Source organism: Camelus ferus, chromosome 5 (genome assembly GCF_009834535.1).
Source record: "Camelus ferus isolate YT-003-E chromosome 5, BCGSAC_Cfer_1.0, whole genome shotgun sequence".
Classification (NCBI taxonomy): domain Eukaryota; kingdom Metazoa; phylum Chordata; class Mammalia; order Artiodactyla; family Camelidae; genus Camelus; species Camelus ferus.
In genome coordinates this window covers 32645170-32670716 of record NC_045700.1, presented here as the reverse complement: position 1 = coordinate 32670716, position 25547 = coordinate 32645170, and the positions used below count along the sequence as shown (strand labels likewise).

The 25547-nt window shown below is 36.4% G+C and overlaps 1 protein-coding gene across 5 annotated transcripts in view; it reads right to left on the bottom strand.

Moving 5' to 3' along the window:
* Positions 1-25547, bottom strand: part of KCNJ3 (potassium inwardly rectifying channel subfamily J member 3) — a 123680-nt gene that overhangs the window by 14321 nt on the left and 83812 nt on the right. Inside the window, exons 3-4 of one of the 5 annotated variants that reach the window (XM_032479459.1) lie at positions 17342-17400; positions 14471-14595 (exon numbers count right to left, since the gene is read on the bottom strand). The exons of 2 other annotated variants lie outside the window; for them this stretch is intronic. In XM_032479459.1, coding sequence (XP_032335350.1) covers positions 17357-17400 — 44 coding nt within the window. In that variant the 3' untranslated portion in view covers positions 14471-14595; positions 17342-17356. Of the gene's footprint in view, positions 1-13835; positions 14596-16613; positions 17401-25547 lie in introns of those variants that run through there. 2 more of the 5 variants (XM_032479457.1, XM_032479458.1) reach the window with 2 other exon arrangements.

Genomic DNA, 25547 nt, shown 5'->3' with positions numbered 1-25547 from the left:
ATGGAGGGACCCAAGATCTAGAGGCAAAATCCTCAACTGGCCCAGTGACCTTGTGGGGAAATTTTATTACATATATCTTTGCAGAAAACTTCCACAGCTAGGAACAGAATATTTACATCACACAAATGATACCAAGATATATACTATATAAAACTATCTAATGTTTGAAGGCTTGATCATATTACAAAACAGTATAATAAAGGTCTAAATAAGGAAGAAAGAAAAAAGGAAAGGCAAGTGACTGAACCCACTTGGAGTATCAGGAATCAAGGTCTTTGGCCAGATGCCCACTTAGAAATCATACCACTTAGAAATCATAAGAGAGAATTAATAAAGAAACCTGGTAAAGAAGAGGTTCATTTTGTGACCATAGATATCCGTAGGTATCAATTTTTGTATCAGTCATAATCAGAAACTACATTCTTATATATTCTACCAATTTTAATAGGTTTGGAGTTACTGATGTTTTACCCTTAGATAGGTCACTTTTTGAACAATAGACAAGAACAAGGATTAGAAAATAATGTCATGCAATTATTTTATTTCAAGTAATATTTCACTCTGCTTGATAAACATTCCTGAAGTTAAACACGATTATATTTCATTTGACCTGAAAAATACAGGAACTGTGTATGATTAAATCCTCTCATATATATTGACAAAATTATTCTGAGATCGTTTCATTCACTAATTTGTCTTTGTTTAACAAAAATTCCATAGGGAAAAATGATAGAAATTTATCTGCATTTAGGAGATGAATCAAGAATAATAGAAATATTTTAAGCCAAGTCAAAAGGAAGAACACTGGAGGTACTGATTTTAAAGAATGAGAAGGGAAGCTGATTGGTGGGATGAGGTGTGGGGAGTAAGTTTTTTTTCAGATGTGTTATTATGAAGTAATATAGATAATCTCTAACAGTATCATCTAAAATTTATTGATATATATTAACATATATTCTAAAGTCTATGCTAAGATATTTTATTGAATTATTTTATTTTCAAAATCCCTGTGGAATAGTTACTATCTCATTTTCAGCTGATAAACCTGTATCTAAAAAAAAAAAACTGGCAAAAAATCTGAACAAACACTTCATCAAAGAAGATATACAGATGGCAATTAATCATATGAAAAGATGCTCCACATTATATGTCATTAGGGAACTGAAAATTAAAACAACAAAGAGATACCACTACACACCTATTAGAATGGCCAAAATTGGGAACACTGACAACAGCAAATGCTGGTGACGAGGTAGAGCAACTGGAACTCTCACTCACTGCTAGTGGGAATGTAGAATGGTACAGCCACTTTGGAAGATGGTGTGGCAGTTTCTTACAAAACTAAACATACTCTTTCCATAGGATACAGCAATCAGGCTCTTTGGTATTTACCCAGATGAGTTGAAAATTTATGTCCACACAAAAATCTGCACACAAATGTTTACAGCAATTTTATTCATAATTGCTAAAACTTGGAAGCAACAAAATGTCCTTCAATAGGTAAATGAATAAACAAATTGGTGTGTATTCACACAAATGAATGTTATTCAGTGATAAAAATAAATAAGTCATCAAGACATGAAAATACATGGAGTAACCTGAAATGCATACTACTAAGTAAAAAGAAGCAAATCTGAAAAGGCTACATACTGTGTGATTCCAACTATATGACATTCTGGAAAAGGCAATAATGGAGAGAGTGAAAAGATTAATTAGTACCAGAGTTTGGGGATGAACAGACCAGAGATTTTTATGGCAGTAAAACTACTCTGTATGACGTCATTATACACTTGTCAAAATTTAGAGTGTGCAACACAAAAGGCGAACCCTAATGTAAACTATGGGCTTAGGCTGACAATGATATGCCAATGCAGGTACACTGATGGTAACAAATGTACCACAGTGGGGCTCAATGTCAACGGTGGGCAAGAATGCATGTGGAGGTGGGGGTGGAGGGGGAGGAATTGCTGCGAGGGAGGCGGGAGATGTATGGGAACTCCGTACTTTGTTCTCAGTTTTACTCTAAGCCTAAAACTGCTCTGAAACATAAGGTCTATTGATAAAAAAGTAAATTAAAAAGTTTTTCAAAAGGTAAAAGAAAACAAAACCAAAAATGCTGATACCTAAGAGAGGTTAAGTAACTTGCTTAAGGCTTCACAGCTTGTAAGTGATGAAGCCAGATTACTTCTGTTCTTGGAATTAACTTTTCCACACCTCAAGGACCCTTATCTATGCTTATTTGCTATATTTCAACCATTTCAGTATGCCATAAAGGTGCAACAAGGCACCATGATGCATATGGTGGGGGGAAAAAAACTGTTGACCTGTTTTCTTGTCCAACAATATCTAAATTTTGATTATTATCATCCATAAAGCCATAACTAGAGGAGTCTTAAATCCTTAAAAAATAATGGAAAAATTACATTTAAAGGTGGAATGAGAAGTCACACAATTAAATACCCTATTTTATTGTTCTTAAATTTGTGTATTCTAAAAACCTTGCTCACCACATTAGGCAATACTTAGCCTATTCACATAAGTGTTTATGGGCACATCTCTTTTACTGTGCCTATATTTTATCTCCATAAAATGAATGGATGCCAGAAATAGGTGTATTTTTTATGTACTGTAAGCTAATTTCCAAACCCTAAGTTTAATGTCAAAGTTTCCACAAACAAAGATAATATTACGTAAATCATTCTTTAAAAATATAAGGAAAAAATTCCTCTGTAATTTTAAACCATTATTATTGCTTATACTATTTACAGGGGCTCCATCCTCTCTGATACTGACAGCTCCTACTTATTTATAGACTGTTGTCATGCTCTTTTATCTACTTCTTCCCTTAAGCAATACATACTCTTTTCCTAATCTTTGTTCAGATGTGAATTCTTACAAGTGCATAAAATATCTAATAAACAGTGGAAAAAGTGGAGCTTACTATAACATACTTATCACATAAGATCTAAGTCTAGGATGGTTATGAAAATATGCTAGGATCTTAATGGATAAATGTTTTGATCACCATAAGAGAAAGGAAAATGTACATGGACTATTTGTCAAGAGAAACAGAAAGTAAACATCCAAGACCTCAATCTGCCAGAGGTGGATTTAACATGATACTTATGAAGCTTAAGCTCCAGGGACTTGCACTAGCACATGTCCTTTTTATTTTCATTCATTTGATAATTTTGTTTTCTTTTTTCTTAAGAAGAACCCCCTCAACTCCAAATTACACAAGCATCCATCCCTGCCTAGCGCTGAAGCCGAGAAGCGCTATAACATGTAATCAAAGCATGGTTCCGTGACTTCGACTGCCCTCCCAATGAAAAAGATCTGCCATTTCCTTGTTGCTGTTGTTTATAATTTATCCATTCTTAATACTTATTAACTTTGGAAGGAGATTACACATTCTGCATACTTTTTATTGGCATTCTCTATTTCACATCCGGTACATATCTTATCCATACAAATTGCCACTTGACCACTGTTCTTAATCTGACATCATGCTTCCCCACCCTGAGGCTAGTTCAGAAAACAGCCCTCCACAGAATCTGGCAATTGTCCTAAGGACTCTTCCTTACAATTTCCATTCTTTGATTTCATGGAGAACTCAATAAATGACGGCTCTTCTTAGTATAACCATTGTTATTATATTTTAACATTTACTTTCAGGGACCAAGTTCTTATTATACACAAAACTATTCCTATAGTGAAAGGTTAAACTTTTTCATTTCCTTAGAATGCTGGAAAACATCTATCTGATAAGGAGCATCGGTGTTGTATATTGAAGGGAAATTGTACGTATCACCTAAAAAAATGTTTTACTCCACTCAGTGGGGGGGGTAATTGATGTGTTTTATCAAAGGTTGTGATACAGTCTGATAGCATTTTGTAGAAATCACCATGACTGCTCTGTGGAGGAAATATCTGATCAGGGCAAGACTAAAGCAGGTAGACCAGTTTGGAAGCTGTAGTAAAAGACAATGGCTGTGGAGATAGATGGAAAAGATATTTAGGAGGCAAATTTAACACGACTTGAAAACTCATTGTATTTAGAAGGTGAGACACACTGGAGCATGACAATTTCATATTGTTAGAATGAAGAAGATGGATGGACTTGCCATAAATTTTACTTGTACTCCTCATAAGAAAGGGAAGATAAAAATAGTAAATTATATCATACCCTTTTATTTTCTGAACTTTCTGATTAAATTTGTCTGACAGTTTTGTACCGTCATGCCTGCCAACTTATAGTCCTAACAGCCAGTAGCATGAGAAAAATAACCATACTCATCTAATCATGTGCCATTAAACTAAGAACAATTACTTCCAACTAAACTGTCTCTCCATTCTGCTAAGCTCAAAGGAAATGTTATGACCGAAATGTCACCTCAGATCTCAAGTTTCTATATCTGGCATTAATTTCATTAATTATAGCTTCTTTGTTTTACTCTTGATCTGCTGACAGAGAACCGGCTGGGTCTCAGCCAACTAATCAGATTAAATACATTGCATTTGAAATACATGATGTGCATCTTAATGCAGTTGTTTTTCCAAGGCGCCTTTCTGAACCAACAGGTATCAATTATCTTACAGTGGTTTGGTGATGCTAAAATATAGTTTTGATGGAAGCCATTAACTTTTCTATAATCAATAGAAATCTGTTGGAATACAGCCACGATTCACTGCTTCTTTTCCAGGAATATGAGAGCAAAATAGACAGAGAAAATGTACTTTATTAAGAGCTCAGACAAAGAATTACATCTCTTGTAAGCTGAATAATCTTATTAGCCTGAATAGTTCAATTAAAGAAACTCAGAATAATTTGAGTTGGACAGGCCTTAGGAAATATAATCTAAAACACTAACTTGTATCAAAGAGGGAAACTGAGGTACAGGAGCGCCAGACTCTATAGAGGTGTCAGACTTACCTAGAACACAATTGGATTTATAGATGATGTCAACACTAGAAAAGTGAAATGGGGATGTGAGTTCAATGACCACCTAATTTGAACACAGTCTAAATCCTTGCTTTAAAATGAAGAGAGCTGGGAGCTTGTCTAAGTCACCCAGATTAATCTCATTCTCAGTATAGGTTTAGTTACATTCTGAGTTACCTCTTATTTTAATTAACAGTTCTGGTTGTTACTAGAATCTGTGAAGGAAACAGCGATCTGTTTCTTTCTCTACTGCCATTTAAAAATAATCTTTGGGTTTCAAACCTTGGTATGCCTCTTCCAAGGCCCAATCAACTACTTTCAGCCTTTGTTGAACGAGGGCAAGGAGTGAAGTAACAGAACCAGGATGGTATGGTGACTGATATGGTACCATAAAATGGAGGGTTTTTAAAGCTTTATTACTTTAGACCTAAATATTATATAAAATCTATTATACCTAAGACAGCATAGCTGGCATAACACATTTTTGATGTAGTTACTTGGTTAAGTACATTCTACTTTTTACTGACTTTTGTTTGAAAAACTCTAAGTATTTTACCTCTAAATCTATTTATCTAGCAATAGAGAGTAAACGTTCTTGATTTTGAGAGGATACACAGTTTTACACATCCAAAGACATGGACAAGAGAGATAAACAAGAGAGTTCCCACCTCTGCCAGAGGCAGCACCATTCAAGGGAGCAGCGTGGGTGGGAACCTATGTCCTAACCTCGTGATGCATGTTAGAACAGGGTAGCTCTGCTTTAACTGAGCCCGGAGTCCATCTGAACTGCCGTTCCCATTGTCATTCCATGTTGACATTACTCAGAACTACTTGTGCTAAATCCACTGATTACTTCAAATTCTCTGACCAGTCTTCCCAAATCATCACCCAGAAACGCCAACACTCCTCCCCGACCCAGCAAACTCATCATCTTAAACATATTAGAAACTTTTAACTCAACCTTTCTTTCTCCCAGCATTTGAGAATCTACCCCGCCTTGGTTGTCTTTGCACGTGGGAGGTGGACAGGGCGGAGTTCACTGGAAGCTCCATTATTAAGTTGCCTAAATATTTTGTCACCGATTTAAAATATTTGGGTAGGTTTCCCGAGGTTCTAGTGTATGTGCTTTTCAAACACTGGCTCTTGTCAGTGAAACCTACCCATCCGGTGATCATGTGAAAAGCATGCTTTAAATTTTTTTAAATGTATATGCTAGCAGAGAAGTAGCAGTAATTTTGAAAATTTAGTCATTGGGTTCTGGTCATTTATTTAATCTTCTAGGACTTAATTTTAGCCTAACCAGAATGTAAATGTTAAACTCATGTCATCTATTTAATATGAAAGTAATAGAGCATAGAAGTGCACTCAAATATATGTCCTTGAATCTAACATATTATTAGACTATACTAACATATTACACGTTAGTGTTCACATGTATACTCTATTCTATAAATAACTGAATATTATGCATATTGATGTTACATATAACATGTAAAATATAAGATACTAAAATACTGTTAGTCTTCTGATAGTATCTGCTTTTATTTGCTAAAATCTGAATTAGTTACAGAAAATATATTGTTCTCTCCAGAATCTGATTATTAGACTCATTAGCAGCAACATTAGAGAACAAAATTTTCTATTATGTTTATGACAAACTGTATAGCTTATAAATGTGTTTATATTTATAAATGCCTGTTAAAATATACCAGATTGGAATATATTAGACATAGATATACATCTATAGCAAAAACCTAATCAAACGGTAAATTTTTTAAATGCACATGTTTAAATAAAAGCAGTAATTTTCTGAGCATGTATAGAAAGCTTCTATACACATCTGTCTTCAATTTGTTTGCTCCTCCTCATTGATCCTGTATCCTCTAAATATCACTAGCTTGTAAGACTCCTAGAGGTTTTGAGCCTGCTATAAATTATATCTCAAGCAGGGGTCATCACTGGAAAGAGGCAATAGTCTCTTCATACTTGCCAAGCAGAGAGAGTCTCTCAACATGAGGCAACCTATTTAGTAGACTATCTGTTGAGCTGCTTTAGGAAAAATATCACCTTTCAGAAGTCTTAAGGGAATTTCTGGACTAGAGCAGCAAAACACAGAACAGTGATAGATTTTATCAATACACAAGTCAAAAAGAGTGAGGGGTCCTTTTGAGAATTTTTTTGATTGAAGTATTAAAAAAAAAAGGGTGGCTAGCCAAAAAACTAAGAAGCCAAATAAAAGCTTATGCCTAGAACACCTTGCTTGCAGGAGCTAGGTTTTTCTCAGCAAATCAAGGAGGGTATAAATTCATTAAAAGATATGCTTATGTGACACTCTCAGAATAGGAAATAAAGGCAGGTTTATTACATTGGAAGCAATGAAGGATTTGATTTGGGAAAAGGTTGTCATCTTAAGAGAACAGAATGTACCAATAAGAAAGGTTAAGGGGGATCTTGGAGGCTCAGATACACAAGATATATAAAAGGAGTGGAGATTTACATGCTCCAACCTGTTCTTGAAAATGAAACTGTAAAAGATGACCAGAGGCCCCTAAATGCTGTATACACTGTTTCTGAGCAGTAACTACAAATATATGCAAAATTACTGTATTTGAAATTCTGTTACATGAAATGTGCCTGCTTTAAATCAAAGTGAAATTGCAGGAAAATATCTGCCTAAACAAACACACATTTACACATATATATAAATATATACAGGTAGGTTTGTCCGAAAAATAAAACATCCAGCCAAAATATGCATAACAGAATTGATTATCTCTGGATTCACTGTGCAGCATTTTGGAGCAAGTTGTGTTGCCCGAACTCACAATATTCAATCTAAATACCCTGATTATTGGAGTGCTCTTGTCAAAGAGAAACAACTGTTTAAAGTATCCAAACGTATCTATTTCTCAGTTAGCATAAAATTAGCTTATTATGTCTGAAAAGCAAATTTTAGTGACAATTCTAAAATTACCGATGTGGAAAGAGCTTTTTTTAATCTATGTGGGAAAGTTTTTTCCATATTAAATTAGCAAAATTCCATACATTGACACTGTAAATTATTAATATCTTCACCAAATTCTCTTGAATGTAAATAAAAATAAAATAACATAGGGATTAAATAAAACTCTTTAAATACTTTATAAGTATCTGAAAATCTTCAGATGCCATAATATTTTAGGAAAAAATCTGGTGTTGGTCAAATGCTATGTCCTCTGAACTAGTCTTTATGGACATTACACATATCCCATTGGGCAAAGACTATTCCTTATTCATTTGAGCCTTTTCTAATGATTAGTTAAATCTAGTTGCATATTTGGCCCTCAATAAATAATTCATGAATCTTGAGTAGCTGAATGACCAAGGATGACATGGCGAAGGGAGCCAGAGCCTCAATCAGCCTCTATCTCTCTCTCTCACTCTCCCCTCTAAGTTAAATAAATATGTACTATGCCTATCCTAGAAGGCCAAAAAATAGGAGAGAAGTATTGCTGAGGACTTTTTCAACAAAAAAAAATTGGTGGGTGAGTTCATGTTAGGTAATTTTACCACTGATCTTTGACTAAAATTTTTGATCTTTGACCACTGATCTTTGATTAAAATTTTTATCCCAGCCCTGTATTCTTGGTCAAGTGTTTTGTACAACGGTACAATTTTCTACTAGTGTACAATTAAGTTGTTTGTAATAAGTGATGGCTAATGAAACATCTTGCATGGATCCTTGGGGCCCCGAGTCTTCATTTCTAAGACCAACTCCTCAAAATTGCTACTTACTCTTTAACATTTCTCTAGCTATTCCAGTTATGTCATTAATACAGTCACTCAAGCATTTAGGTATTGAGCGTTGTACTAGGCACTGAATATAAATTGACAAATAAAACAGGTTTGATCCCCAATCTGGTTTACATAAGAGTCTCGCAAAGAATAGATTTCTAAACACAACGTTTCAATGAAATGTGATAACATCGATCCAGGCACTTCTGAAACTCAAAGCTGATGCATCCACCCAGGTCAGGGAAAGTGAGGAGGTCTCAGTGCACAGAGGAATGATAATGAAAGGGTAAATTAGGAGGAAGACTGTTCAGGCCAAGAGCTCTGAAAACTAGACTGCCCAAAGGGGAAGCCAGAAGACACTCTGAGTATATTGAGAAAAAACAGTTCTGAACAAAACATAAACTACTAAAAGAAGAATAAGTAGGTAGCGACCTGGTCAGAGCAGGCCGTGAAGCCATACTAAGCAGACTGAACTTTAAGAGAATCACATACGTATTGAAGAATTTTAAGTGTGTCACAGACCTAGCAAGTGATCACTTCCCTTTCAGATTTGTTTGATTACAGGGCTGCTAGCACCAAATAACCCCATAACTACTTTCCCTTAAAGGGGCTTCATATATGGTTTAACTACAGCCCTTTCGAGAAGACATTTTTGTAGTCATTAGTTTACAGTAGTTGCTTCCGCCTGCATCCCCTGCAAGGTTAACAATAAATCTATTTCTGATATAAGCCACTTTCTAGTTCACAATCCCTTATCTGGTTTTCTTGAGGCTGGATTCTGCTTTCTGGTTTCTATACGTAAAAATGTATATTTATGGTCTGTGTCATATGATTTAAAAAACACGGTTTCCTTATCCCCATTTTTTAAATGTCTTTACATTTTTCTAAATAGAATACCAGTGTAAGCAAGAGGTGTATCTTAAGTTTCTTATATATTTCTTACTGGTTTTATTTCACAACGAACATTTGACTTTTTAATAACTTTGAAAGGACTAAAATCCAGTGCAGTGTGACTTTAATGTCTATTACATTTAAACACTCAAATCTTTGTTAAAAATGAAGGGCTGATATTTAACATTTAAGGAGACTAGCATGAGTGTATCAAGAAATAAATATTAATAAAAATAATATTACAACAATATAGTCTCAAGTATAAGATCATTTAAGCCCAAATAGACTTTCCTCAAATTCATGTCTCTTTAAAACCAAAGCAAATAAGCCAAATACTGCACACCAACAGGTTGTACTTCAAGAAGGTGGCAGCTCTTCAAAGATACACTCATTCATTCAGCAGTTACATGAGCACTTCCTTTGTGCCAAATACTAAAAAGTCGTAAGACTAGAGATGAATAAATAACACAAAACCCCTGATTCAATGGAGATAACCTTATATAGAAGCAAAATTATAAACAAATACTTCACAAAAAAAGTGATAAGAATAAAGCAAGGAATGTATGTATAAATATTCAGATAACAGGAAAGGAAGTAATTATTGTTGGTCCCTGTGGTGAGATCAGAAACACCATTCAAGAAGAGAGACATATGAACTGAGCTTGAAATACACGGAAAACATGGTTGAAAAGGGCAATATAAGACCAGCAATGGATATGATATATTCAAAGTTTAATGAAGGCAGTAAGATTAGAGACAGAAGATTACATGAGAGATAATACAGCATTAAGATTTATGAGATTATCATATGTTAGGTGCTGGAGAAATATTTGTTGATTGAGGCAAAAAAGATTGAATAAATAAAACCATGAATTATCACTGGACTTGGTTCATTGACTAGATATGGGAAGTTTCTATGGTACTTCAGTCCTCTTTACCATGACCTTTGGTTTTTTTTTTTTTTTCCTCCCTTCCATCTTCTAATTCTATATCAACATTAACTGTTCTTGTTGAATCACTGTCTTTTTATCTTCCAATTATTATTCAGAAAGTTACATTAGTGGACACAGTAAGTGGATAAAAGCCAACACAATGTTGCATATATATGATTTTACACTTTAATTTTTGCTAGTGCTGTATGAATATTATTTTGCAACATAAATTATTAGAATCATCTGTTAAAGTTACAACATGTCAAAAATGGGTATAATGGTATCATGTATTTCTTTAAAATATAGTTTTATCAATATTTTGTTAGTATATTAGTTAAAATAATGATTCATTTACTTGGGGCAATGAGAGCCTTACTTTTGTAATCTAATAGGCATATTCTGTTTCCATGCAAACACAGTGTACATTATTACAGCACAATGTTCAGAAATGGGCTACATAAAGTTTCAACTACAGTGGCTAAGCTGGTTACAGTCCATCCTTGTCAATGAAGCAAGGGGAAATGGAAAGAGACCGATTTTCTGGATAATAATGAATGGAGAATGTCTCGGGTCCAATTCCTCTAGAATATGCCACACTCACTATTTCATTTTGCCAATGACAGAAACTGAATAAAATATATTTAACTGCTGTCATAGGTCAGCCAGCACTACTGAAATGTCCCAGTGGTTCAAGATAATGATAAGGTGCTGAGATGGAGTTGAAAGCACTATGGATACCGCCTTTAATACTGTACTTTTAATTTCACATATTTTAAAAAGTAACTGATCATTTATATATGACTTATCCACCTCAGACATTTGAAAACCTACTCAGTTTCATTTGTAAACATCTGTGGAGATCATACTCCAAGCCTAAATACTGGAGTCAGAAAAATATTACACTGCACCTGGTGTTTAATGTTTTTGTGAAGAACGCCATTAAGTGTGACAAGTAGACTGTAGGCAGTGAGCAGTAACAGTGCATGCTGAGGTATTCCAAGTCCAAAAGTAAGAAAGTAGCATTTCTGCAGTCTTTGGTGTCGTTCTGCTGCCAGACAGATGCTCATTTATTTGGAAAAAGTAGCGCATTCTCTTTTTCTTTCTTGGAAAGGTCTTGCCGCTAGCATTTCCATCCATTGACTTAAGCTTTGGAGGTAGGTTTTGCTTTCTTGAAATTAGAAAGCCATCCCTAGCAAGGTGCAAGACATAACTGATGAAATTTTATTTAAATTACGCTGCAGCAAAATGATTTGTAGATAACTTGATTTTGAAGGGATATCAGAAAATATTTTTTTAAAATATTTTCAAGCTCACAGAGAAAAAAATGTGACAATGAGTATATATATTTTCATGTATAACTGAAAAATTGTGCTCTACACTGGAATTTGACACAGCATTGTAAAATGATTATAAATCAATAAAAAATGTTAAAAACATATTTTCAACCTCTAAATCTTTACAGTAGATTATTTTCTAATAGTCAACTGCCTTGTAGTCTATCCACAAAAATATACACTTCAAGGAAACAGTGTCCATGTTTTTGACTCGTATGTCCAGGCTATGATTCTCAATATCATTTTCACCCACAAAAAAAGATCCCTGGCTTTTTGAAGAATTGGCTCATTCCAGGTCTAGGACAAAAAAATGCTCTGATGAGACTCTGACTTCTTGTGCTGAAAAACAAGAAAACTCAAAATCTAACTGGATTGTGTAAAAGAGACACAGGAACCACCCTGACTGAGCTAGTACTGGTAAGAGGTGGGGGGGAGGGGCTCAGCATGAAAAAGAATAATGAGTACAATTAATAAAAACCCTGAATGTACAAAAATCCATGAGCTCATAATGACACTGCAAAACATCTTTCTACAGAAAGGGATATAGACATAAATACAGCTATCGCTATAAAGAGAAACAAAGTGTTCAAACAAAAGAGGAAAAATAGAATCCCTTCTTTCACTGGGGGTAGCTGGAGTATCAACATTTTACTATAAAAATTGGTAATGAAATGCAAAAATTAAAACTCAAGGTGCTTGGACCGAATTGTGTCCACTCAATATTCACATACTGAAGCCCTAACCTCTGAACCTAAGAATGTGCCTGTTTGGAGACAGGGCTTTTAAAGGAGTAACAAAGGTCAAATGAGGTCATCAGTGTGGGGCTCTAAGCCAATGTGACTGATTTCTTACAAGAAGAGAAAGAGAAACCAGGGCTGCAGGAGCACAGAGAAAAGGCCACGTGAGGACACAAAAGAGAGTCTTTTGCAAGCCAAGGAGGCACAGCTCAGGAGAAACCAAACCTGCTGACACGCAGATCTTGGCCTTGCAGCCTCCAGAACTGTGACAAATAAATTCTTAAGAGTGTTTTTAAGCCACTCGGTAGGTGGTAATTTGTTTTGGCAGCTCTAGCCGATCAAATGTACAAGGTAACTGAAAAATTCTAGTTGTTAAAGGCAAATTTGTCTTTACAGTATTCCAGATAATAAATTATAAAAACAGACAATAAAATCAGAAAATCACCACCATTCTGCAACCCCAAATGAAATAATGATTCAGGCAATGATCACCAACAGATACTAAAATTATGAGAAAAGTTGACAGGGAAATTTACAAGAGAATAACCTGGCTGGGACCTGCATTCCCAACCTGTCTCCATCACTAAAGTAGGACAAGTGGATATTATGTGTGCCCTGATGTGACACGACATTAAGTACCCAGCGTTAGCTTCAAAATATTTTTGTTAAAAAGATAAACCTAAATTGAATTATGTTTTTTGCTCTAACTTCCAATTCTCAGGAAATATACTAGATGCAGGTACATATTCAATTTGATCATGAAGAAACAGTCAGACAAGTTTAGAATGCAGGACATTCTGCCCATTGATTGTTTTGGTTTCTTTGATTAGTTGATAGAGGGAAGCATGGGGATTGGCTTGTATATACAGCGAGCGATCCTTTGGATCCTAGGGGAGAAAAAAGACACTGGTGAAAAAAGTGGTAAAATCTAAATAAAGTGTATAGTTTAGTTAATAATATTACACCAGTGCCAATTTCTTCCTCTGAATCATTGTACTATGGTTATTTAAGATGGTAACATTAGGGGAAGGTGAGTGAAAGCTATCCTGCAACTTTCTGTATTTTGCAGTGTTTCAATAACTCTAAAATTGTTTCAAATTTGAAAGTTAAAAAAGAGAGACAAGGCAAATTCAAAGTGCACAGCATATTTGGTTCTCAATTTGAACATACCAATCACAAAGTGTCATTTAAAAAAAATCTAGGAAATTCAAATATGAATTCAGTATTAGATATACTTAGTTTTGTAGGCATGATAATGGTATTATGGATGCAGAGGAACAACTTATTTTGGGAAAAAAAAACAAATTTAGAAGTATTTAGTGATAAATATCATGATGCCAAGGATTGGACTTAAAAATTATAGAGGGAAAAAAAAAAAAAGAAAATTAAGCATTGATTAGTTTCCATTGATAATGGTTTAATCTGGGGATGGGTATACAGGAGGAGGTCTTTATAACATACTTTCCATATCTGAGTTTGTTTGCAAGCTTTAACAATAAAAAGCTGCTAAAAAGTTTATAAGCCATAAATTTCCCTTGGTCATGCAACCAGAAAAGAGTTGTAGACTTGTTCCTAGCCCCTGTCTACATCATTCTCTGGCTATATGCTGCTGAGTGTAACAAAAGCTTCATGACCTGCTGTTGCAAGGGCTTCCTAGCAACCTCTGTGCCTACTCTGAGGCCTGCAGGAGAATCTCATAAGCTAATAAAGAAAAGCTTTTACAATTAAAGCATTAAGTGCTATGAGATTTCTATTGCACTCTATCGACTTCCACGAAAACAAACAAAAATATCAGATGCATCAGTCATGTTTTGTTGGGCTGCCATGACAAAATACTTCGAAACTGGGTCACTTAAACAAGGGAAATTTATTTTTTCAAAATTCTGAAGGCTGGAAGTCCTAGATCAAGACACCAGCTGATTCAGTTCCTGGAGAGAGTTCTCTTCCTGGCTTGTGGTCAGCCATCTTCTCACACGGCCTTTCCTCTGCAAGTACAGAGAGAGAGAGAGGGAGGGAGAGAGAGAATGTCTCTCTTCCTCTTCTTATGAAGCCACCAATCCTATTGGATTAGGGCCCCACCCTTATGACCTCATTTCACCTTTTCACCTCTTAAAGACCCTATCTCCAAATATAGTCACCCTGGGTTTAAGGCTTCAATAAATGAATTTAGGGGGTCACAATTCTGTCTGCAGCACATGTCAATGGAATATTTGTTCTAAGTCTCCCTCCACCAGCATGGGTGAGAGGACAAACATCTCTGAATTTCGATCAAGTATGGATCAGGGTTTTAACATAGAAACATGGAGGATGAGATGAGACAATTATATAAAAATGATTATCAGTCTCTAACAGGCATGTGAAATAAGAGAATTTCTTAGTTGATGGATGAATATGACTTTGGTTAACCAAGATTTTTGACCTTTTATAAGTTTTCTTGTTGCCCATGTTTTGAATCCCAATTGAATAAATGTAAAACTTATCTGAGATGTGGGCTGTATAGAAAGTACAGAAACAGACAGTAAAACAAAGGTTAGAATAAAATACCATGAAATTAAAGGGGAAGGATTCAGCAACTAGGAAGCACTTCCCAACAATGAAATCTATTAGAGCGGGAAAAGTTCTCCTGGGGGAAGTACAGAAATCTTATGGACCAAGTCATTTCAAATAGACTAGACAAAATAATAACAAATGGCATTAAGAGAACAGTCCCTCAAGAGAAAGATGTGGGTGGGAGGTTGATTAGATAATTTAATAGAGCTGTCTCATCTTTAAATGTCTATAATTCTAAAATCCTATAAGATTTTTAGACAGTTTGGTCACCCAAGAGAGAGACTTCAATTTCATTCTGTATGACATATTTAATAGGTGAACAGCAGTGCTCATGCAAGCTTGGCCTGGCTTGCTCTCTGGGGCTGGCACTACACTAACTACAGCTCTAACATAAACCTCAATGAAACCAATAATTACTAAGCAATCCCTGTGCAGAATTTCCACCAGACATCGAAGGCTCATATCAGCACCATTAATGCAGAATTATTGAAATTTAAATCAGAAGTGTTTATCCAACACTGTGATGAGATAAAGTGATTTGAGACTGCTTATCATGATTAAGGCTGCAGATTGCAGGTTATTATTAGAATGAAAAGGGGATATGAAATGAATGGGAAGAAAACCAAACATGAGTTCTTATTATCTGGGGGAAGAAAAAGATTGCATCTTGAATGCAATTAATGCACTAAAATGGTGTAGCATTGTCCTGTTTCCTGCCCTTTTATAACTGAGGACCTGCATGAATAGGACATAACGCTTCAGAGCCAAATGAACAAAAACAAAGTCCCGACCTGTTTAAAATCTCTCACAAGGCTTTATCTTTCATATATGAAACTATTATTAGTGACTAAAGTAAAGGTCAATGAGAAATTGCAGTAGGAGAAAAGGGCTGACTCTGAACTACACTTTACATCCATACTTTAGAATATATCTACAGAATTATTCACACTTACATGGAAATGTCATCCCATGGAAATTTGTTTTCCAAGGCTTCCGTAAGTTGAAAGTTTAATGCTTAAAGTTATTTATTATAAAATTTGCTGATGTATTCATAATTTTCTACTACTTTAGAATCCAGTTATAAAGAATACTGCAGATAACATCAACCAGTATGTAATTATTTATGTTTATTAAATAACACACCTATCACTTATTATAGTCAATTGTTAGTGCTTTTACGTTCTCAACAGTTCACATACCTTTAATAATATTTGTGGATGTGCCTTTTTTTTTCCCGCAACTAGAATATGACCTCTTTTGGCTTAGGGAATTCATTTATCTACACACCACGTGGTATGAGATAGCTAGCTAGCTAGCTAGCTAGCTAGATAGATAGAGATTTAGATATACTTATATGAATCTATATTTGTATCTATATCTATTTAGAAATAGATAGCAAGCTCCAAAATGTAACACACATGAAGGGAAAAGTTAAAAACAAGTCAAAGCCAAAAAAAATATGATTTTATTTCTTTTTAATCAGTGAAAACTATTTTTAAAAAGTACAACTTTTTACAAACCTTGATCAAGTCCCAACAATAAATATTCCCTTTCACACAGTATTATGTATAGGAATTTTTACTCACTATACCTTTTGAAAGGGACTTCTGTTTGATTCATGTTAACTAATTTACTCTTTTACATTAAAAAATATTCTGAATTTCCCATAAAGGATTCTTTCATTATCTCAATTATAAATAACTTTGAGAATTTACTAGATGCCAGACAAAGGAACACCCTCATGAAATAAACATTCTATTGGGAAGAGAGACAAAAGATAAACAAATAATCGAATAACATCATGCAAGGCAATGATAAGCACCCATCCAAATACTGGATGTGAAGAGACACCTCCCTGATGGGCAGATGTGTGAATAAAGTGAGCAAATGAAACTGTGAGAATATCTGGCAGAACAGGGTTTCAGCAAAAGGACCATAAATGCAAAGGCCCTAGGGTTAGTATGAAGTTGGCGAGTCCGAACAACAGTAGGGAGTTCAGTGTGACTGCAGAGCACAGCGTGGGACAATGAATGTTAGAAACGGAGTCAGAGGGGCTGCTTGTGTGGGCCTCACGACTGAAGGAAGGAGATACAGGGTATAAGGAAGGGGATCCATCCCCAGTCAAAATGCATGCAGTGCCTATGTTTAAGTACACACGAGGTCAGCGCTGGGTTGACTCACACATTTTCCATCTATTCAGCATTGATTCTTTCTGGTGAACAAGGGCATGTGTAATAAACCTATAAATAAATTACAAAGAGGACACTGTTGAAAGCTGACTCTACAATCAATATTCATGTCTAATGCAGTTTTAGAGAGCAAAAACAGGATGTAAAGAACTGAATATAGCATGGTAGAATGTATTTGCTATTATCAATTATGAGCACAGATCTTTGGAACAGAATTAGCTGTGGAGGTTTTTTAAGTTCCTGAGTATTCTCCATAGCAGAATTAATAACTACGTATGTTCACCTTTTTAGGACAGAGTTAAATTCAAAACATATATTAAAGAAGCGCAAAGAACTACTTAAGGAGTAAAAAAAAAAAAAAGATACAGAAAAATAATTATATGGAAATACGGTTTTAAAGCAAATGTTTATATTGAAAAGAATTCAAACAAATGAGGCAACTCTGCTCTCCGATCTTCCTAACTCGGGGCGGTCTGGGGGGGGTGGTGCGCAGCAGCTACTTCTGCACGTTCAACACACCATAAATACAGCAGCCTTGCTTCGCTGTAAGTCACGGTGCCTGCTTTAACTGTCTCACCTATTTATGGCTGTGATCTTTTCAAGAATTGCTTTCTGGCTCTAAAAGTATTTTGTTAAATTGCCTCGCTTACAATAAATCCTTTTGTTACCACTGTGTTCCTAGGATTTAACAAAGATCTTAAAATGTTCCTGGATGGTCACCTTTCACTACAATGCACATAACATCACGGATTATATATTTTTACCTAAAGACCTTGGAAGACATTTCTACTGAGATAATTATAAAAGAAAAAGACTGAAAAATGAGCAAATACAATTTTATCAACCTAATATATTGAGTGATTTCCTTAACATACTTTATTTTTTACTCTACAAATTCACCAGGACTATGTACTATTATTATATCTATACATTGTACTAAGCATGATATATGTGAAAGCTTGGCTAGTAACTCATAAAATGACATGTGTCCCCTGGGAATGGAGCTATGTCATCTATGTCAAAAGTCACACTGTTAAGTAAAAACCAAGAGAAATCACTGAATTTAGTTTTAAAGGAAAAGCTGCATCGTTAGGAAAAAAATGTGTATCAGGTGATAATCTTGATAGAATTTTGAGGAAGTTTTGAGGAGAAAAAGTGTCAAGACTAGATTTGGGGACACTGTTTAGTTAAAGAGCAATGTGGTTATTGTGCAGTGAGTGGCAAATATGCAGACAGTACAACCAGTTGATTAATATACACATTTTGTAAAGCAACCAGTTGTGACAATTTACCTGGGGCATGTAAACCAATTTTGAAACACAACATTATAGGGACAATGCATTTATCTCTGACGCAGTCGGGTTATAATGTCTTTTCTTTATAGATGAGGAAAATGTTGGCTGACACCATCAGAATTTGCAACTTAAGCCCATTCCCCTACTCTTAACATTTTGTCCTTAGGGCAAAAAAGTTGAATTTATAAGATCAATAACAAGAGTGATGTATTTCAATCTCTGTAGTGAAATTTGTTTCAAATTACTGGATGATGTCAACACCAAATACAAGCTATTTGGTATTTTGCTGAGAAAAGTATAAAACTGATCCCAAACAATAAGCAATTTGTCTCTGCCAGTGGCCAAGTAGCATGTCTGTCTAAAGCCCTGGTCCATCAGAATTCAGTGACGCAGGCAAGGACATGTAAGAAAGAGGGAATAAAATGAATTAAATTTGGATCCTAATAGAATGTGGAAAGGATCTGACAACAGAAAGGTGACTCTGATCTGTGATTTCAGAAACAGGAATCCATGACTCCAGGAGCAGATCTCAGAGGACTGCGAATAACATGGTCAACAAGAAGAGATGCCATGGGCTGTGGGTTCCTACCAGTTGCCCTTCAAGTAGAGGCTTGTGGTTTGCACTCGAAAAAGACGACTGTGCCAGGTGGGAAGAAAGTGGGGCATGGCCGCCAGCTGGTTATTAATGAGGACACGTAGGCTTGAAAAAAAACAAAACAAAAAACATGGGACAGCAGCCCCTGCTAGCTACTAAACATAGCAAAGAAACTCTTTAGCAACCCAATACAATGTTTAGGAGTGTGACTTCCAGCTATTCACTTGCTGTGTAACCCGAGTTAATATCAATTCTTTACTAACATCAATTCCTGCATCTGGAAAACAGGAATGACAATAATAATACCTTGTGGATACTGCCTAGATTAGTGGAGACACTGAAGGAAAAGCACTAACATCTGTGAGACATACAGGACGTGCTCCATAAATGTTAGTTAAGATTACTGTTGATATCTATAATATCCCGAGAGAAGCTTTTATTGCCCCCTTTCCAGCTTCACCCACTGACTGTGTCATAGTGTCAGGCAATCTGTTGTATGACATAGCAAAGTAAATTGTGGACAAACTATATTCCTGTCTCTTCACGTGGTTATGGGAGAACCAAAATAAATCAAAACAAACTTTTGTAAAGCCCACATCAACTCCCAGTATTGTCCTGTGCCTGTAAGAACAGAAAGATCTGCCGGTGTTCAAAAAAAAAAAAAAAAGATTTTTTGTATGAAAAAAGGGGGTAAACCAGGAGACTCAGAATCACTGTCTTATTATGAAATCAATATCCTACAAGAAATATGGAACAACTCTAGAAAATTTCCAATTTGTCTTCTCAATAGAATTCAAGATTCTGCAGCTTTCACCATAGAAAGGTCATAATACAAAAATAAAGCTTAGATACAGATTTTTTAAAAGACTGCTTTAAATTTAAAAAACCATACATATGCATACATATTAATTTTGTCCTTACTCCTCTTTTCCAACTATCAAATAGGATACATTTGGGATCCTGCACACTACGACGAGGTAGTTTGTCAAAATTTCCTTGATTATGTAAGTGCCTTTTTGGTTCTACTGGTCTTTTGATTATAACTGCATTAATTTTAGAGGTCAATTTGAACAAAGTTTTACCCTTTTAATATTGATTGTTCTCATGGAGGGCAATGACATTCAAATTTTCTTTTGCGTAATAATCAGTCACATAAACATTTATCTAAAGAATAAATAAATGCCACTTTTTTTTCTCACAATTATTGTTGTAATGCTCTTAAAATAGATCCTAAAATTTCTTTTCAAGTTGATCCAAGATATTTTGTATTTTTGGTAAATTAAACCTTTGTCCTTTTACAGAATTTTCTATTTAATTGTCACTAGTAGGAAGGGCTGCTTAGTGAGACTTTCTTTTGCCCAACAATTGACACCTAAGGAACAACCTAAAACCTAAGGAGATTTTTAGCATTTTTTAAACTTTTATTTTAAAGAGAACTTCAAGCAATAGGGACCAGACCCTTCCCGCAGGCATAATAAGTGTGGCAGAATTAGATGAATTGCCAGCAGTCTCTGCTGCACATCTCCAGGTCCCCTTCTCCTGTCCCTTTTCACTAAGATAGCTCAATGCCCACTGAATACTGTTTCTTTCCTCAATATTTCTGAAAACTGAAGGCTTGCTGGAGCAATACATGGCGGCAGGTCAAGAAGGGACAAGGTGTCACGGGGTGGGGGCTCATGGTTAGCAGATGGGGCCAAAGAGAGAGAAAACTGCAGCTCTCCAAGGAAGTAATGGAGGGGATTGAAACAACGTTGCACATTGTTCCCAAACCCTCTTCTCTTTCCTGAGGACCTGCTTTGTTAGCAGAGGCTCCCAAAGCATAAAAGTGTATGGAACCAGTTTAGAGCCATCACCTGGTCAGCCCTATCACACTGAACACAACAGGTGTCATTTGACACCAACCATGTCTCCTCTCTTTTGACCATGCATTTCAGAAAATTTAGGTGTCCCCAAAAGACTCTTAGTGCATACACAATGGCCTTTCCCCACTCAGGTCCCTCACCTGACACCAGGTGTCAATCAGACCACAGCTGGGCTTACATGGGTTTTTACAGTGTGCTTAGAGTACTGCTTGGTACATAGTAAATATACAGTAAATGATATAAATCAATAAAGGTGGAAAGAAAGTTACCCAGGCTTTATCCCACATGGGAATAAACCTAGTCATCCTATTTCCACTCTGGACACTCTGGACAAGAGAATGCAAGAGACATCACAACAGTAGGCTCTAAAGTAAGATGTAACTTGGAAAAGTGAAAAGACCACCCATGAGTGGTGGCAAATAGAATGTCTTTATTCTGATAAAATTTTATAAGAGCGTGACACCAAAGCACCTGCCAGGAAAGTAAGTAATTATCTATTATAATTTCTTTTTTCCTGTTCTAATAAATAGCCTACTCATAACTGAGCTCAAATAAATATTTAAATTACATTTCCATCTAGTTACTTTTGGTTTGGAATTTTCTTTTTTAATTCATGTGAACTTTAATTATATTTTTGAATATTTTTCAAATAGTAAACCAACTGTTACAGGACTATTTAATGATTCTTTAAAAATAAAATTTGATGTGAAATGCCAAATTTAAGATATGCTGAATCTATTTCTGGGTTTTCTGCTCTGGTTAACTTTTCTGTCTATTATGATAGTATTATTTTAAGTACATAATCTCTTAATTTTACAAATTGCTTTAGTAATTGGCCCTTATGGTAGCTTATCTAGCGGGATATGTTTTTTAATGTGCCCTTGTCTTGCCTGTTTTTCTCACTCCCTGACCTTAATGTAGAGGACAAGTCTTAATCATCTTTAAAACCATATTTAGTGCCTTGCACATATATATAGTACTGAACTAAATTTTGGAAAATATAAGTAAATAATGTAAAATGTAAGTAAAATAAATATGTTATACATATATACATAAATTTATATATATATAAATTTTCTATAATGTGGAATTTCATAGGCATATGTGAAATAGGTAATGTTATTTCCTTATGAAGACTTACACAAGGTATAAAAACTTGTATAAACTAGGTATGTAATACTAGTTCTTCGAGTATCAGGCAAAAATAAAATATCATGGATAAGATGCTATATTCTAGGAAGCATGTTTGTTACTGCTCTATATGAGCACATAGTTAAGAAGTCCTTGGGTTTCAGTGTACAGTTCATTAAAAAAACAAAGATACAATTGACTCTGCTTCTGATGGAAAAGTGGTGAATAAAGCAAAAACCCAAAGCCAAGGCTTTCTGTTTCAAAACAAAAGCCTGTTTCAGCAACATCTGCCTACTCTTGTTGACCCGATGTTCCAATGTTACTTATTCTTTGCCTTGGATGAATATTTCTGATCATTGCTCTCTGCCTCTCAATTCATTTTGCCTCTCAGTTTGGCAGTTAACTGACTATCTTATTTAATTAGCTAACTCTCTAGTCTAGCACTGCATAGGTGATTATCATTCCCTCCTCTTCCCAGTTTTCTGTCTATTGAAATGAAGTTCCCATCTCTCAGAAATACTGGGAAAACTTCTCTCACCCAGTCTTGCTTACGTGACCGGGAAGATCAGGAGAAAGAATTGGGTGATTTATCAGGAGTTGCAGGTTTTCGTCCTGCTGCCCTTCCTTTGCTGTATGGTAAGAGGCCCACCCTGGACAGGGCTACCTGCAGTGCCTAGAGCTGTGTATAGCTGGTGAAACAAGCCCATGGGGGAGCATGAAGCAATTGCTATTCCAATCTGCTCAACCAGCCCCAGCCACATCACCGTGACCTATGTCACATGGTTTCAGTTTTCCAGACCATTTACCCATTTACTCTCTGATAATGGTGCAAGTTTTGTCACAAAGGCCACCCAGCATTAAGCCAACAGTCAAGGTATTTGTTGGACATTTCATGCCTCTTTTCATCTTTGAAGGCTGGTGTCATTAAGAAGTGGCATGATCCTTGTAAAAATACTCCGAAAAAGATTTTTGACTTCACCTCCCCCACCTCCTGATCCACACACCTTACTAAAGGCAGTTTGGTCACTAAAATATGGCAGTTCCCCAAACAGTTCATCTCTTCTTGGCTATTTCCCGGGTAATGATCAGGATCACAGGGTTGAGAAGTCATGTAGACCTGTTTTGAAACTTTGGGATTCCATCCTACCGGTCATGATGCTTCTTTTGTCCCCCTAACAACAGCCTTAGGCCAGCCTGGCAGGGACTCTCAGGGTGGCAGCATGGCCAAAAGGTAGCCTTTGGAATTCAAACGTAACTTTGGTTCAGTCACCTGAATTCTAGTGTTGGGTTTATCTGGTCTTGAGGTCATAAAGTAATAATCACTAGGTTGAGTACACTGATGCCTGAGTCCGTGACAGAGACCCATGTGAGGCAAGGTGGGGGGTATTAATGCATCTCAATAAATTTTATCAAAATGCCCCTATCCCTCTTGCATCTGAAACTGGGTGGAAGATCTGGATGCATGGAGATGATAATTAGAGAAAAGGTGTATTTACAGTTACTGGAACATGATACACTAATTTACAAATTTTATGGGAGTTTAGGGAGAGTAACAATGCCAATATCAGGGGACGGATGACCTTAGAACTCAGGAGGTACAGAACAGGGAGGGACATTAATGATCTTTTGTCTTTCCAAGCCAGTCTGGAGCCTTCTTCATCAAAAAAGAAAAGCATCCCAGTACTCTTTCCCAAAGGGTGGTAAGCAGCTTACATTTAAATGACTCCTAGATCTGCTAGTCCCCACCAAACGCTGGTGAACCTGACTTGATCTTCAGTCTCTCTGACTTTATAGAGAAGTCAATCAGAATCATTAGAGGGTGGCCTCAGCTCCTGCAACTCCCAAGCAAAATGCCTTTCAGCACCTCTAAATATCTTCCTCCCTCCATTCCCCTCTCTCTCACTGGGTTATTCCATGGGATGGATGACTGGAAGACTTTTGGTCAGACTGACTGCCCTCAGGCAAGCCTTCTAAAGACACAGGCTGAACTGCAATTGGGGAATCAAAGGTTTACCAGCTGAACAGGAGGCCATAGCAAAAGTACCATTAGCGCACGTCCCCTGACTGATACAGATCTTGCTTGGAATAAACAACAATTACAATGAATGCTTTCCTTTCAGGGACACCATGTTTCCTTTCTGGGACTGTACCATTTCTGTGGAAGCCAGACATTAACTTGTCTGGAAATTGCTTTGATTTGTCCCTAAGGAGTGGTCATAAGAGCCCTTTAAGTGTTTAAGGAAACACTACCAGTGGATCATGCAGCTCTCGGATGACGGTGTAGACCTCTCAGGAATGGGCACCCTTAGTTACTTGGGGAGCTCCCAGGAGGGATAAATGACTGACTCATGGTATGCGTACTCACTGGGTGATTATCCCTACACTAGGAGCCATCTGATTAGAAAAGGTGGTAAGAAATGTGTTCCTGACTTCAGCTGAAGTTATCAATGATATCACTTTGGACACAGAACATATTTAGGTCAGTTTCAGCTCACTGGCTAGGACTGTCATGGAAGATAGCATTGTCCTACACACCCTTGCTTCAGATCAGGATGGAAGCAGTGAAATCCCTAATATATCTCTGTACCTGAAGTGATTCCTCTGGAAAAAGGAAAGGTTAATGCAGAGGCTTAAAGAGAAAGTCATATGTCTTTCTAAAGTATATACCCTGGTCTTTATGGAATTTGTCCAGCTGGCTGAGTCTGGGACCCTGGGGGGTCATGGTTGAGGTCAGTGCCACAGGTTGGCTCCACCATGCTGCTTGGAGTCTTGTTGATCGTGGCTTTACTTAAATGTTCTATGAGATAAATTGAACCCATATAGGTCCACTTTCTTGATGAGATTAATCAGCAACCCACTGACTGGAATATTCATGTGACAATTTGAATATAGCTAGAACATGTAGGGTTAAGGGGTAGAGTGCTGGGAGAAGCAGTCTGCCAGCACTCTGAGCGGCTCTGTGTGTTCTTGCTGAGTGTGCCAGACTGCAGAGTGTATCCATCTCCTGATACTGAGCAGTTTTTCTAGCTAGTCACATAAGCAACTAAGTGGGCCAAGTCCACCAGAGTGTGACAACCACAGGGCTGCTTGCCCTCCAGCGGAGGAGGGATCTGCTTTTCTGCTATTTGCTGTGATATTCACTGCTGGCTCAGAAAGTACTTGGTCCTGGGTTCCTCAGCTGTGAAACCAACCCACTGCATGCGCAGCATCCACCTGGGCCCGCTGCACGGCCCTAGTGGGACAGACAAACACGCTGATGCGCATGTGGCTTTCCGTGCAGTGTGTAATGAGGTCCTTTGCTTCCTTTTCAGCCCT